At 40.1% G+C, this 15,800-nt stretch overlaps 2 protein-coding genes across 6 annotated transcripts; one reads left to right on the top strand and one right to left on the bottom strand.

The window, feature by feature from the left end:
• Window positions 1-459: 459 nt before the first annotated feature.
• On the bottom strand, window positions 460-11,641 carry pum2 (pumilio RNA-binding family member 2). Of its 5 annotated transcripts, none has more exons than XM_077711591.1 (23): window positions 11,489-11,641; window positions 9,608-9,965; window positions 9,434-9,502; window positions 9,095-9,200; window positions 8,761-8,948; window positions 8,453-8,625; window positions 8,031-8,373; window positions 7,853-7,946; window positions 7,608-7,715; window positions 7,351-7,496; window positions 7,125-7,251; window positions 6,902-7,042; window positions 6,476-6,778; window positions 6,166-6,393; window positions 5,552-5,819; window positions 5,299-5,428; window positions 5,053-5,187; window positions 4,773-4,910; window positions 4,474-4,599; window positions 4,168-4,239; window positions 3,132-3,253; window positions 2,857-3,049; window positions 460-2,757 (listed from the first exon to the last, which is right to left on the bottom strand). In XM_077711591.1, the coding sequence occupies exons 2-23, from the start codon at window positions 9,950-9,952 to the stop codon at window positions 2,626-2,628; spliced, it is 3,687 nt and encodes a 1,228-aa protein (XP_077567717.1). In that variant the 5' UTR covers window positions 9,953-9,965; window positions 11,489-11,641; the 3' UTR covers window positions 460-2,625. The 5 variants fall into 5 exon arrangements, with proteins under 5 accessions (XP_077567717.1, XP_077567718.1, XP_077567716.1 ...); XM_077711592.1 differs by having other exon boundaries at window positions 5,059-5,187; window positions 6,476-6,781; XM_077711590.1 differs by having other exon boundaries at window positions 6,476-6,781.
• A 1,042-nt stretch (window positions 11,642-12,683) lies between these two features.
• On the top strand, window positions 12,684-15,487 carry LOC144192478 (ras-like GTP-binding protein RHO). Its single transcript, XM_077711596.1, has one exon. It carries the CDS (start codon window positions 12,784-12,786, stop codon window positions 13,393-13,395), a length of 612 nt encoding a protein of 203 aa, XP_077567722.1. The 5' UTR covers window positions 12,684-12,783; the 3' UTR covers window positions 13,396-15,487.
• Window positions 15,488-15,800: the final 313 nt, after the last annotated feature.

Here is a 15,800-nt window from a genome sequence, read left to right on the forward strand (position 1 = left end):
TGAGCCGCTTACCGTACTCCACGAGTTGCTACGCCCTCTCCTCTCAACTCATAGTCTTTGTTTTGAAGATGACGTACAATAGTCGCCATTGTTGTAGTCTTGATCCTATAAAACAGCAGTGTTAGTCCACTAATATCACAATATATTGAGTTATTTTTAATTAGTATTTTACATCAACTCACCTTTAGATATATATAGAAAAGAAAAATTATTTGTAATGTCGCTTAGCACTTTTAATATGCAAAAATATGTTAGGTTTATTTAAGGCACTAATAAAGCCAGAGTTAATGTATACTATATTGAATTTTGTGACTACAACTATTTAGAAAATGATGAGCGATGAGTGCAAGATTAACAGCAATAAAAAATATGTCCAAATGAAAAATTAATAAGCACAAATTGCTCTCAAATGGATCAGTCTTTCAAAGTAAAACAAGCAGACACAAAAGACTGCCAAAATGCATTTCAAATGTTAGAAGAACAGTTTAATCATACATAGTCACAATTCTGCCTCCAAAAATTGAGTTTTTCTTCATCTAACAGCTGGAAATGTACATAAGGCCACCTGAAAATGTACATGACTTTGACAGTGTGACAAAACTCATATGTTCATATTTATATAATTGACAATATTTTACAATGCTTTTTTTTTGCTTACAAGGTAGTAGCCGTTCCAAAATACAGCACTTTTCTGTACAAAAATATTTCTTGTCATATCCTGTTAAGTCAGACAACTAAAGGCAGCCTCTGATTTTGAGGATTTTTTTTGTGTATGTTTTTGTATATATTTTTTTTCTTGTTTTAAAAGTGTCACATCAGAAAGACTATCAACAGTGGATGTTACAGCAGCTCCAGTACAAATAAAGGCTGGTCTTTTCCCCCTTGGAGTTCTTAAAAACAAATTCACATGCCAGATTATGAAGCATTTAAAAATCATTTTTTTCCTTTTTCTTTAAAATAACACTTGCTCAAATAAAACTGCATACATAATATTCAAAGGGAGAAGGGGAGTGATGAATATACACACGTCAAAAAAAGCACACTGTTGCCTTTTTCTCCCCACTAAAATGTAGAAGACATCCCATTTACAGCATAAACAGTTACAAATTTACAACTGTACAAAGGGAATAAAAGCATCACTACAAGTTTGCAAGGCATGTCAAACACCACTAGACATTTTTTTTTCTCTCACTGAAGCTAATAATAATATTAATCAAAAATCTTACACTTACTGACTGCACATATACTACATATATTCTACAATTCAAAGAAGCCATCACTACGAGTAATACGGGACATTTGTAGAAGGTTTTAGATGGCCCCTCCATCAGCATCCAATCAAAAGAGTTGAAAAATACAAACACTAGAGCATAAAAATGTGATTTAAAAATCCCTTCTTCCCAGTAATTAATTCCATCTCATGTACAATGCTGGGTTAAATCACCCCCTTTACAATTCGCATTCATCTAAAGGTGGTCTGGAAGAGGGGGTTAGTTCATCACAGCGACCCAAAAAACGCAACAATTAAGTATCACACAAAAAGATGCTACACTAAACTACTACTAAAGCCAGAGATGATTATGCAGTACATTAAATTAGCTCAGAGCAGTGCTCATTTCCTACATAGACACTAAAAAGTATTAAGGAGGAGGAAGAGGAGGAGGAGGAATTAAAACCTGCCACAGCACGCCATCAATGCCTCTCATCACATCATAAAATTTTCACAAAGATAATTTAATCCAAAACCAAGCAAGACTATCTTAATACCTTCACTTGTTAGTACCTGTGTTAAATTGAATATCTAATGGTATGATGAGGAAAAGGAGAGCCTCGGCTAGTCTGGTTCGTCTTTAGGGTAAAAAGACAAGACTTTTTAGCTTTAGGCTCACAAGGCAAATGTAAATTGCTCTTGCTTGGGGGAAAAAATAAAGGATTGAATGGAAGCGAGAAAATACAAGGCAAGAAAAAGGCCCCATTTAAAAAACACCACCATGGATTTGTCCCCCCCCCCCCCCAAATTCAAGCAAGCAAACAAACAAAAAAGTCTTTTTCAAAAGACCCCGTGGCACCTTACACGTCGCACTGATTTCTTAACAGTGGCATTTGCATTTAAATCAACTGCTTTGGCATGGGGATGTTATTATTTCATCTTTACATGGGATCCAAAGATAAATATCAAATATTTTTTTAGGAGTTAACTCGGTTCCAAAAGCAAAATGGAATTTGTCCCTCTGTTTTTTTATTTTTTTATCTTTTAATAGGTCACTTGCTGGTGAGAATTATAAGAAGTTTCAGCAAATGTGTGTTTTTTTCCTACAAATTTACAAGGTAAAAAAAAAAAAATCAAATGTACAATATGAAAACCAGTCCAATACATCAGTTATATAATTATTAACGGCCTTTGTGCTTTACCCAACAAAATAAACCTGTTAACTTATGCCATTCATAGCAAGTTCACCAATTGGGACCTCACCAAGAACGACAAAGTGTCAGGGGTCGGTTATCACAGCGTTTTAGAGTGAACTTGACTTTTTTAGTTGTTGTAATTGACCCCCAAAAAAGGGTTGAGAGAAGATCCAAATATGTTGAGAACCTGTGCAGGGGAATTATGATGACATTTTGGAACTACATGAGGCCATTTGCAGGCCCACCAATGGGCCCCAACTCAGAGCCACTTTTCATGTAGTACTTTTCCAACTTGGCCAGAATGTGTTTACCATAAGTATACTTGCGTAAGGTGGCAATGTGAGGCCGGATCTACGGAGGAAAAAGGTCAAGAAAAAGGTCAATTTTGAATATTCCACTTGACAAATCCCTATAATTCAAACTTTAAAAATTTTAGAAGCATATATCCACCTTGTGCATGATGATTTTCCGCTGAGCCGGCTCAGCCATGTCTATCATTCTTTGGACGACGTAGTTTGCGTACTGGTCCTTCATCATTGTATACAAGGCGCTGTGGGGGCCATCTTTCTGGCAGCAGACCTCATCTATCAGTAGAGCTCTCTCAGCACGCGAGGAGTGGATCACGCATTTCTCCACAACGTTACTGACAAGTCAAAAACAGTGAGAATGACTCAACAATTAGCATTTAGCGAGTCCTGTCTCTTTAAAAGTTGTGATGATATTACCTTGCAAATTTGTGTTGGCTCAGTAGAAGGACTTTCCCACGCACTTCTGCAACTATTTTACTCTTGTCTTCGGGTCTACCGTGCTCCAAAACGTGCTGGATGACGTAGTTACCATACTGATCCTGTACGGGAAAGCAGAAAATAATGATTTAGACAAATGGATAGATGCCCATCCATCCGACAATCATGCATTCTATCAAACCGGCAGAGATGGTATGAGATAAAACATGCATGGTCATGATGGGAATTAAATGAGACAACCCCCAAGTTGAGTAAGACCTCATCACTGCAGAAGGTCAGACAAGGTTTGCAAAATGGTGGAGCTAGTGAGAAAACCAGTAGCATCTTTGCCCCCTCCAGAAAAGGGTGACAGACAGTCATATTTGCCAGTTAGTTGTGAGTGGAAGGGATACAAAACCAATATAAAATACTTTACTCCAAAAGTGCTCTTAGGTACCTTTCCTCCAACTTAAAAATTGTGTAATTTACCACTAGAAGTGTCAGTTACAATCCAATTACCGTATTTTCCAGACTATAAAGCACTTTTTTTAATAGTTTGGCTGGGCTAATACTCAAGTGGGACTTTTGTATATAAAAAAAATCTCTGACCACAACAGGCTATTATTTATGTTGTTGTTTTTTAATTTATTCAAAAACAGTTGTGTTAACAGATGCCCATTCATCCTATTTTTATTTTCTTACTCATCTTATGATTGTTTTTGGTTTCTGGTAAAATAAAAAAAATGTGCATTTGTTGTCTAGTGCAGAATATAGTCCAAAAAAATATGGTAGTCAAACTCAAACATTGAAGGTCGAGAGGGAAACATTTATCAAGGTTAAAAACACTACTTGTGCATTTTCCATGGCATTAAGTCAGAAAGGGGGAAAAGTTAAGAGAAAAAGAGTCATATTGTTGGATTAGAACCCTAAAAAGTTGGAAGTTTCCTCTATCTGATAATAAAATTATTAATAGAAAAAGGTGAGAGAAAGAAAACAGTGTTGACATCCTCAAAAGAGAGAGGCAAATTGCTCTGACCTTGAACAGTGCATCACGGGACACTGTATAATATGTTTTGGGTGCCATCTCCAATGATACGCCTTGATATTTCTAGATGGAATAGGTGAGGAGGGGGAGGGGGAATGTTTGAATATTACATCAGATGAAATGAAAACTAACACAAAACATTTTTCTTTTTAAACATTTAGCAAACACACTGACTAGCAGGCTAACTAAAACATGAGGAGGCATGCACATAATGATGAGACACATTGTGGAAACCAAGAAACACACAAAAAAATGCATCTGAAATTTAAGAAAACATGATTAAGACAACTTGCTTACCTGACCCAGCTGCTCAGAGTGCTGATGCAGCTCTTCAAGAATTGGCAAAGTCTGCTCTTGGGTGCAGTGTTCTAAAATCCTTTGGATGACTCTACAGCCATAAGGGTGTGTGGAGAGGACAAAAACCTGCAAAAGCGACAGCAAGATAACACATTTTATCTACATAGAGTGTTGGATGATTGCCGTGTTACATATAAATCTAATTTAAGGGAGTTAAATGGATGGAGTAATTTAAAAAGAGTAATTTTAAGGAAAGATGGAGACTTACCCGGCAATTGAAATGAATAAAATACACATACCTGGCCCTGGAATGCATCAATGATGAACTGCAGGGCTTGAGGTTGGACACACTCAATGCATTTCTGCACCACGTGGTTTCCATTCTGGTCCTTTACGCACTTTAAAACATGGCCATCCAGCTCGCGTACAATGTCACTCTGAGAAAAAAAAGCTTTTAAATAAAATGAATTGGGTAGACCTGAATATTTTAAATACATTTGTCAGTTTAGAAATGAAAGCCTAATGATGGGGAGAAAAAAAGAGGTACAGTGAACTGACTTTTAAGAAAATCTCACTTACAATTACCTGCTGGTCAGAAGAAATGGACTCCAAGGCTTTCTGAATTACCCGGCAACCGTACATCTGTAGAGCCAATGGGAGGACATGGCCACGGATCCGAGTTGCCAATGCCAGTTTCTGGTCTGCACTGCCAAACTGCACCAAAAAAAACATTAAGTCTAAAATCTACTACGACAACTCTCCAAAATTAAGTCATCTATGAATCATTCCTGAGCTTCAACAATTAACATACTAATCCAAAACTACCTCAAAGAACTTCTGGATGACATAATTCCCAAACACATCAGTCATCAACTGATAGGCTGCTTGTAGAATCTCTCCAAAAACCATTTGTCTCTCTGCGGGACTGGCTCTCTCCAGTTTCTGTTGGATGAATCTGTGGAGAGATTTAGCAAATGCCATAAAATATAGACTTTGTTTTCTTTCTATAAAGCAGGGCTTAAACCTAATGAGGAATAAGCAGTTCACAAAATGAGATGAGAAAGTTAATTTGCCAAACCTGGATCCATGTTGATCTTGAGAGAATTCAACCATGTGACCGGGCAAGTCTCGAAGTTGAAGATTCGGGAAGCGATTGTTCCTAAAGTCTTCCAGGAGACGACTGCGGCCGGACGGCATTACGTCAGAGCGGCTGTAGCGTGGCCGTGATGGAGGGAATAATTGGCTGCTGGAATTAAATAGGCTGGACGTTCCTCCGGCACTGCGGTATTTGGCCTCGGCTCCAGGTGCTGCGGAGATGTAACGCCCGCTGCCATTTGTCAAGCCACCTGGGATTACAGGATAATAGCCATGACCATAAACTGGAAATATGACTGCCTGAGGCACCTCTGTGTCAGCAAAAACTATTGAGATTTTGCAGCCAAGGGTAAAGCAAATGATTTCAATCATTTTGTTGTCAGAATTAACGATTAAGCCATAGGTAAGATGGTTGCTCAAAGTATTTAAAAAAAAATATTCCACCCACTTTGTGACATAACTTATACCTATGCACATCCAAAATGAGTGGTAATGAGTATTACAATGATGTCACAAGTAAAAACCCAAATACTTGGTCTTGGTCATTGTTAAAACGCTACTTGTAAACAGGTAACAATCACAAAAATGTGGTCTTACCCAGGTGAAGACTAGAGGATGAGCCGTGAGAGGAGGACAGAGAAGGTGGGGGAGTGAGAGGTGAGTGGCCAGGGGTGAGTCCGATCGGGCTGGGTGAGGAGGAGTAGCCCAGACTGTTGTAAAAGGGCTGGCCGATGGGAGTTAAACTACTGCTGCCACGTTTGTAAAGATCGGAACTTGTCAACAGGGAGTCCCGGCGAGACACACTGCTACTGGTGGAGCTGGATACTACAAGGAAAAAAACCACATGGCCTTGTGGTGAGGGAATTGGAATAATATGAAAACATCACAACATTAATCGTCCACTGACCCGAAGAGCCAAATCCTCCCAGGGCCGATGCCAGACCCACGCCGAGCGAGTTGCCGGTACCGCTAAAGCCCAGCGATGAGCTCTGGGGTGGAGGTGGAGCAGACGTGTGGGAGAAAAGTGAGCTGCTCTGCGAGGTGTTGGGAACTGAGCCAGAGCCGTAAAAGGAACTGGATTGCATGCCGCTGTTTTGTGGAGGAGCTTGCTGTTGCTGAGGCTGAGGTTGGGGTTGAGGCATGGAGCGGTACATGCCGTTTGTCCGGGGGTCGGACATGTTGCTACCGGAACCCGATGCAGAAACGGCAGCTGCTGACCACAGACAATAAAGAGAGTGTGGTTAAAACACACAAGGGTGTCAAGTGCATGGATTCCTAGATACCATCAACTCAACCATGAGTTTACCAAGCTTCCATTTCCCCATGTACATACCAGCCTGTGCTGCTGCAGGGTTAATGAGGAGAGGAGTTTGAACAAGACGAACAGGCCCCCCGAGGCCGGTTCGAGCACTAGGTCCCATCACAAGGGCCCCTGTTTGGTCATAGTATGCTGCAGGGGCCAACACCTGATAACCTGTATGAGAAAGGTCATTTCTAAACAAAATAACACATATCTATAGTTACAAAACAATGGTGGGACGGAGATAGGAACCGACCGGGCATCCCTGCGTATGCCAGTGCGGGGTTTGCAGCTGCTGCCGCCGCTGCTGCCATAGATTCCTGCTGACTTTGTTGACCTTGGCCAGGTGTAAGAGGACGCTGGTTGTTTCCCGTGCGCATTACCTGGTTGCATACCGTGGTAAAATGTCCATAAATGAAGAACAACTTTAAAATGACATGGTAATCCTATGCCACTTTGCCATTTCTTTTTTTTATGCTTACCTGAGGTTGGCCCGGCCCTGGTCCCTGATTAGAAGCTTGCTGATTACCAGAGTGATTGGCAGTAGACGCGGCCTGTTGTTGGAAAAGGTTGGCTGGGTACACCCCCCAAGGAACGCCATAGTATTGAGGTGGAACTACTGTGGGTCCTGAAGGGCAAGGGAGAAATACATTAATGTTGGTAGCTGTTTCCCTCCAAAAAAGTTATAAAATACATACATGTCAATCATTTAAAAAGACAAGGTGTGTCATGTGATCACCTGCAAGCGTTGCAGCTGCTGCCAAACCGGCTGCAGTGTAGGGATCAGTTCCAGGGGGCCCAGCATTGATGATGTAAGGGTTAGGCACAAATGCAGGAGCAAGGCCAGCTAAATTGAATTGAAGAAATACAGTCTCTTGAAATGACTTCAGTGTGGTCAAATTCCTGTATCTAATCTGGTCATCTGGTTTTATTGTGAAGAAAGTAGAACAATAACTGCTTCATAAAGGTCGTGAGGTCACTTACCAAGATGTTGTTGTTGTGCTGCTGCCAGGGCATATTGTTGCTGCTGCGCTGCTGTGAGTTGTTGAACAGTGAGGGGATTTGACCTCTGAAATAACTGCATATGCAAAACACAATTTAGAGCCTATTGAAAACTTACAAATAACAATTCTTCATTTAAAAAAAAGACCAAAAAACAGACCTGCTGCTGAGAGTTGTAGTCAAACAATCCCACTGGGGTTCCAGAGGAGTCCACCTGAATCTGGTTCCCAGCATATTCGAACTGAAGAGATTCCACACCAGGTTGTTGCTCCATGCCGCCCATGTTTTGAGCTTCCTGGTTCTGAAAGTCCTCCATTTGTTGGGCCTTGTTGTGGTTCTGTTGTTGTAGAGCGTGAGCATGGGCATGAGCGTGGGCATGGGCATGAGCGTGGTGGGCATGAGCATGAACATGGTGCTGGCTCATCATCTCCAAGCCTGTTTGGTTAGGACCCATCCTCTCCACGGCCTCAGTTGGAGAAGCTTGACGGCTTCCCGTAGTTGGACTGAGGTGCAGATAAATTAAGTTAAGTTAAGTCACATGCCAATATGTTAGATATTTTGATAAGATCCAAGAAAACTTACATAAAGTCTTTGCAGTCTCTGTCCATGCCGTTTAGTAAACCTCTTCCATTGGCTTTTGCAGGATCACTGTCATCTCCCACTTTCATTTCTGGGCTCTTGTCTTCCTCAAATGGAGATCCTTTCTCAGGGCCATCATTCTTTTCTCTCCCATCCTGATCAGCATCTACTCCGCCCTTCAGTACATCATGCGAAAAATGAGAGAAGATAAAAGAAGTTAAGAACAAAGATATTCAACTGTAGACTCCAAATAAAACAAGATGAAAGGTCAAAAGTTGGCTGAAAACTTAAGGAAACACATTTCAACTCACATAGCCACCATTCCTGTAACGGGCATCCATCTTGTCCCCAGGAGATGAGCTCAGGACATATTCAACCATGCTCACACCTAAGCCGCCGCCCTCTGAGCGAGGTGACAACACAGAACTGGCATCGCCGTTTCCATGGAAACCCTGACCTGGCCGTCGCTGGACCATAATTGGCTGGGAGACTGAATGGTCTGTAAACGAAAGACATATACAACATCATCATATACTTGATTAGAGAAATATTACATTTTTTTATATAGAGTACCCTGGACTATCGGTTGTAACTGTTTTAAGGAAAATAATCTCATTATATTGTACTGCAGAATAAGTGACTTACGTGATGACCCCCATGCATTGTCCCTCCACTCTTCTCCAAGAAGCATTCCTTTTCTTCCATCCTTTGCCATCTCATCCGAATCCCAAAGCTTTTTTGCTGGCAAAAGCTAAAAACAAAAAGTGTATCATGAGATAATAATACTACATGCGTTAATACAGTCTTCACAGTAGTCTAAAAATTGGGGACATTATTTTTGAAATGTAAAAATATGAATCACAGTGAAATACAATCACATTTTATAGCTTTAACTAGTAAACCTGATTTAAAAACAACAATTTTCAACAATTTGTTTTTATAAATACAAATCAGATGTGGAAAAATATTTTTAAAAAAACATACCTCTCCCATCCCTCTAGACTCCAAAGCAAGTGCTTGAAAGTCATAGTTCATTTCATCTGCAGCTCGGACCTAGAAAAGAAAAAGTTGAAGAAATAAACAATAAATAAAATTAAAAAATGTGTGCCTTCAATTGACAAAAGATGATTTGACCATTTTTTTTCTCCAAAATGCTACCTGATCAACATGATTGGGATCCCCAGTTGGCCACCGATGTTTTCCCGGCGCACAACCCGCCAGCTGCTCCCCGGGTTGCCTCTGAAAGAAGTATCCAACCGTAGCATCATCCTGCGAGCGACCGCTTAATGGAGGTTGTGGCGTTCCCGGTGTAGGGTTCCCGGCCCTATCCATGCCCTGTAAATGAGGACCTCCAGATGCCTGGCCGGCGACTGCGGCTAAAGGCCCTCCACTGTGAACCCTGACACCCCCAGCCTCAGGAGCACCATTTGCATGCAGCATCCCACCTCTCGTCTCCTGCCAGGCCACGTCATTCATACCTAGGATGCTGCATGGAATGCTCATTCCACGGGAAAGCCTGAAGAGAAGAGTTTTTGTTCTATAAGCTGGTAGAAATACACAACATAATACGGGATTCAAAGCAGCCTTTTAACTTGAACTGATGTTTTTTTTCCACTTCATCTTGCTTTACATTTATTTTGATACAATCGCCTCATGAAAATCCAATAGACTTTTTTATCATTTGTGATATGCGTTAAAAGTGTTATCTATGATTGAGTTATCTTTGTATACCTCCTTTTAACTCTGAATATTCTAATGTAATACTATTGTAACAAATTGTTGCAATCTGAGGCATTAATGATACAAATAGTGTGTTGTTGTTGATGTTTTAACTGGCTTACTATGATTTATAGGAGCAAAACATCACCAAAATAAAAGAATCAGGCATTTTTTATGGCAAATATCTTGGAAGATGCTTTTCCTCTCATCACAATAAAATTAGGTGATGGATGGGGTAAAAAAATCACAGGTACACCACCTCTATAACCAATTACACTGCAATTACACCACAAGGAAAAGGATCATTGTTTCCTAAATTATTATCTATTTGGACCTCATTAAAATGGTTACATAACTTGTTATATTTAGAATCAAATAACTATCTGGAAAATGGTGCCCAATAAATCAATCGATGTTAGTTTATGAAAACCAAAGTGCAGCCACAGAGAGTTTAGCTGCGTAAAAACAAGCAATAAAAGCGTAAATAGAGAAAAAGGAACAAAACAAGTGCTGTTTGTTAAGCGTTCGTTGTTAGCTTGGCTCATGATCACATAAGCGGCGTTGTACCACCGCAAGTACTAAGCCGCGGTTGTATAAATGTGTAATTGAACTATATTACAATAAAGATCTGCTAAAAGCGATAGAATTGTCTGGATCTTATACATTGTTAAAACATATTCGTCGATGTTGATTGCAGTGAATTTAAGCCAGGCTATTTCGACAGACAAGCTAAATAGCTGCTAACACAAGCAGCAATTGTATTTCTAAGCTACATGAGGCAAGCATAGCAGATCACCGATGACTCATTTTCATCTTTTATGTTTATGTTTTTACTTTTATTTCCACGTACAATGTAGCTGGAAATGCTTATGGATTTTCTACAAAGAACAACAGAAAGATCCGCGGATCATCAGGAGCGCTAACCGCGTCCGGCCTGTTTATTATGGATTGCCTGCAGTTGACATCAAAGTTTACTTTATCTATCAGTACTGTCATTTTTTTTACAGCGATCGCTACATACAAGCGCTCCTTATGATATGACCCTTTATGTGCTTTCTACAGTCGGGAAAATAGATGATTTGTCGCATCGGTTGCTGTGCTTGAAGCTAATTGTCAAGTTGGTGTTGTGTGCGAGCTGAAAGCAGCAAGCAAACACTCAGCGGCTAAACAACATGGCACCCCTTCAAGTTCCAAACACAGGGGCCTTAACCGCTAAACAAAAGGGGAAACGCTCGCACAACGGCGGCGGCGTGTAAAACACACGCGGTGGCGGTTTTTTCCACTTTGTCAGCAGTGATCAAAGAAGCGAAAAATACTCACGCGTTGTCCGATCAAGAGAGGTTCCGGGCTTGGGGCACGCCGTAAACCCGATTCTAATATTGTTTTTGTTTCCTTGGAGAGAGCGCTGATTTTTTTGCAAGGCTTTGATAGCCTCGGCTAATAGTCGGCCTTTGCTACCGCCCCCTGCTAGTGAATATGAGAACTGCACCGTCATGCGCACATTGGTGTAAAAGTCTGCGAAAGGAGGGGCGTTCTGTTTCTATTTAGTGATCCGGTTCGATTTGTTTGACTCGTAACCACAGATGGGCCTGTTCGATTTCTAAGCAGTTCTTTAGTAATACCACACCCTGAAAACTGAAACTATAGTACGTACACAGATTCCTGTCACTTCAATGACTATTTATTCATCTACAACGTTGCAATAAAGCCACTGCCTAATATTCTAAGCAGAATTTCTGACTGAAGAAATAGGATAATTACCATTTTTATTTTCAAAAAAAGGAAATAAGGTTATGAACAAATTGTTATACCTTTAAAATGTTCTAGATCTATATTTATGCACAATTTGCACACATGCATTGTGTATAAGAGATGTACGATGACAGGTGGAATGTATTTCAGAGACATAATAGATAATTATCTTCATAAAAGGGAAAATTGCTAGTGTGGGAAAACCTATAAAAGCATCATCATAGCAACTGAGTGGTAATCTGGTCTGACCAGTTTTACAGTTGTTTCTTCAATTGGATAAACGTTTTCTTTCAACAAGTAAATGTTTAAATGTAGTCAATTCTCAAATAAATACAAAATTAAACTACACAAATGTGTTGCTGAGGAAAGGGTAAACATGTAACCTTTAATTTAAGATACCCAAAATCGTCTATTGACATTTAGAGTTGCCATGCTATTTGTAACAGATCGTTTCTGAACAGCCCATCACTACTCCATTCACCTATGTATTTTCGTCGATTTCTTCTATTACTATTAAAGCCTCCTTGCTTTTCGATGCTCTATAATCAACTTTGAATTAACATCAAATGTTTTTATGTGTGTCCTGAGGCACTCCGATGGTGCATTCGGTTTAAAACACAGTGATGCCGTCATTCAGACGAGCCCTCCCACAAAGGAAAGGGGGAAACCCAGCGAGATCCAATCACCAGTTGCTTCTCCAGCTCAAAGTTGCCCTCCCAATTTCCGATTGGATTGCTATATTTAGGAAACCCCACTTTGCTTTATAAAGAGATTTCGCTGTGTTGTCAGCGCGCGGTAAAAAGCTCTTTTCAATCGGGGCACCAAAACCACCACATTTGACAGCGGATCGTGGCTTTTCAAGCATGGGGAAGGAGACCCAAACGGCGTGCGACACCCGCAAGAAACTTGTAGTGGTGGGCGACGGCGCTTGTGGAAAAACATGTCTCCTCATCGTATTCAGCAAAGACGAGTTCCCGGAGGTCTACGTCCCGACTGTGTTCGAAACGTACGTGGCGGACATCGAGGTGGACACCAAGCAGATCCAGTTGGTCTTGTGGGACACTGCGGGCCAAGAGGACTATGACCGGCTCCGCCCGCTTTCCTATCCAGACACGGACGTTATTTTAATGTGCTTCTCCGTGGACAGCCCAGATTCGCTGGAAAACATCCCGGAAAAGTGGGTTCCTGAGGTCAAGCACTTTTGTCCCAATGTGCCGATCATCCTGGTGGGAAACAAGAAGGATCTTCGCAATGATGACGTTGTCAGAAGCAAACTGTCGCGACTGAAGCTCGAACCGGTGCGGCCCGAAGACGGTCGGGCTATGGCCGCGCGCATTGGAGCCCATGACTACTTGGAGTGTTCAGCCAGGACAAAAGATGGCATCTGGGAAGTGTTCGAGACCGCAGCCAGGGCTGCATTTCAGAAGAAAAAGTCTGGACGAGGACGTTCTCTCGTGCGTTGCGTTTTGATGTGACTTGAAGGCCCCAGGGACTCGCCTAGGCCTGTCAGGGCAACGCCCCTCCCTAAGGTGGCAAGCATAAAACTATAAAAACATAACCAAAAAAACGCACAAGACAAACCAAAGACATTACTTTGGGGACGACATCATTGTCTTCAGATACTGCAAGAACATTTTGGGTCTCGGGAACTGGCGTTCTTTGGTGGAGGACTTCGAACAAGACTTTTTTTGCCTTTAAAACTGAACCCATGTAGCTTTGAGTAAGCGTAACATACCACAAAAATGAGTGGCTGTTTTAATACAAGAGAATGACTGACTGTCTATGTAAGGCAGTGGTTATTACATCCGCCCTTGTTGTTTTTTTGCGCTTGCGGGTTCGAATTTGCATGTCATCGTGTATGCTGTGTTCACTCATGTTGTTTTTTTGTGGGATTTTGTCTATGCCGTGCAACTTGGCCCTATGGTGGAGGGGTTGCATGAGGTAGAGACTTTTTAATAAGCATCTTTAGTCTATTATATCCCACGACTAAAGGCGCCAAAGTACGGAAAATTATGTACTATTGTTAAGATAAAAAACGAAGGGCGTGAGTCTTGAAATTGTGTACTTGCCTTTGTTGAACAATCTCTTAACTAATGCCTATTCAGTTAACGCCTGTAGCCCATTTTTCAATTTTGTGTTATTGATCTGAGCCTAGAATCTATTAATTTAAAAAATATATATTTTTAAATGACACACAAGTTCCTTAACCTCTCTCCCAAATGGTCTAATTTAACGTCCTCATAATTGAACATTAAGGCGTTATATTTGCACTTGTTATTTATGTTCTCTTGAAATTGCTTAAAAAGCGCTTATTTTGTTAAATTTTTAAATTGCACCATGTTTCCCAAAGGCTTTATTCGCTAAAAAAAAATGACGCACTGTATACAGTATTCGTTAGGGATGGGCAATGAACTTATTGAACAATAAAGCCGTCTATTAGTAAAACTAAACATTAAATCCTGTATTATTACACAAATTCAGTACCAATTACGCAGTTCAATTTTGCAGTATTTAAAAATGGGGTACGTTTTTTTTGCTATTCAGGTACGTTTTAACCATATAATTGTAACAGGCAACTAGTAATACAAGTTTAGTCCTGACTCGAGTGAACTTATTGTTAAAACGTTTTAATATTTGGGTTTAGGCCGGAAATACAGAACAATATTTGTTGTGTATTGTAGCTCAATGTGCCAAATTGTATGAGCTGACATGCCATATGATGCTATTGAAAATACAAACTGAGACACTGGTTGTGCAAGCTTTGGAAAAGGTTAAGTTAAATTAATGACATTTAATTTATAATCCACCAGTGTCTGACTAATGACTATGAATGTATTTCTTTCTGTAATTCTTTTCAGTTACTTTTCTTAGGTTAGTTTTGGACAATTGCTTTCTACTATGAAATGTTACTTAACAGGGGTCTTCCTTTTTTATTGTCAATTACACTACTGGTGGAAAACTTTACTATTATTGACTGTAACGATTGTTATTGGAATATTTTTTGCTGGAAAAGAAATCATTTATCAATGACATTGATGTCAAAGCCACATTCCTGCCGACCACGTGTTGCTGGGCTTTTTTGCTGACATTCAGGCTAGGAATGCTTTATTTCACACCACCTGATTTTCCCACACTAGCTTCACTCTTGTCTGTTCATGTCAATGGATTTGAATTCATACATGTAACTGCCACTCAGATGGTTTCGTTTTCTACAAATATGCTGAAAAAAAGTGCTGACTACGTGCCAAACTAAACTATTCGATGCATATGAACATTAAATATTTATGCAATGCTGTCAAGTTATGTTAGATTGTTTTTTTTTTTTGGATTCATGTCCTCATTGTGTATGTGTTGTCTGGGTGTTTGTGTCCTCGTCTCGCTGGTCAGCTCCTTTGTGTTAATTTAATGACCCTTTTTTTTAAATGAGAATATATGGTGCAGTCTGGATTGGGAGTATTACTACTTTTCCCTCGTGTGTCTTGTACCAATACGTCATATTTTGATTTATTTTGTCCCTTGGATATTCAACTTTTGTTATTAAAAGAACTTAAGTTTTTGTCCCAGCAATTCTTGCCGTCCTTTTTCCTGCTAAACATGACAAATGCATGACATTCTCTAGTTTTTAATTGGGGAAGAGCCATGTTATATTTCTTGTATTAAAAACAGCTCTTTTTTTGGGAATAATTGAATTAAAATGTCATCCAATTGATGTCATTGTTATTTTCCAACAGAAATGTGTTACTGCATAAACTAATCAACATGGTAAATACAGTACACATATTGGTATTTAACAGTATATGTAAAACTAGTGTCAATATACCTACCTTCTTATTTTCCACAACCATTTAAATAAATGGGACTACTCTTACTTAACCCTAAC

Source organism: Stigmatopora nigra, unplaced genomic scaffold (genome assembly GCF_051989575.1).
Source record: "Stigmatopora nigra isolate UIUO_SnigA unplaced genomic scaffold, RoL_Snig_1.1 HiC_scaffold_26, whole genome shotgun sequence".
Taxonomy (NCBI): domain Eukaryota; kingdom Metazoa; phylum Chordata; class Actinopteri; order Syngnathiformes; family Syngnathidae; genus Stigmatopora; species Stigmatopora nigra.

Coding starts and splice junctions, on each gene's coding strand:
- pum2 (XM_077711590.1), bottom strand. CDS start 9,952: ATGAGCATTCCATGCAGCATCCTAGGTATGAATGACGTGGCCTGGCAG. Junction 8,626..8,760: donor GTTACAGGAATGGTGGCTAT/GTGAGTTGAAAT, acceptor GATGTACTGAAG/GGCGGAGTAGATGCTGATCA. Junction 5,188..5,298: donor TCATCCAGAAGTTCTTTGAG/GTAGTTTTGGAT, acceptor TTTTTGGTGCAG/TTTGGCAGTGCAGACCAGAA.
- LOC144192478 (XM_077711596.1), top strand. CDS start 12,784: ATGGGGAAGGAGACCCAAACGGCGTGCGACACCCGCAAGAAACTTGTA.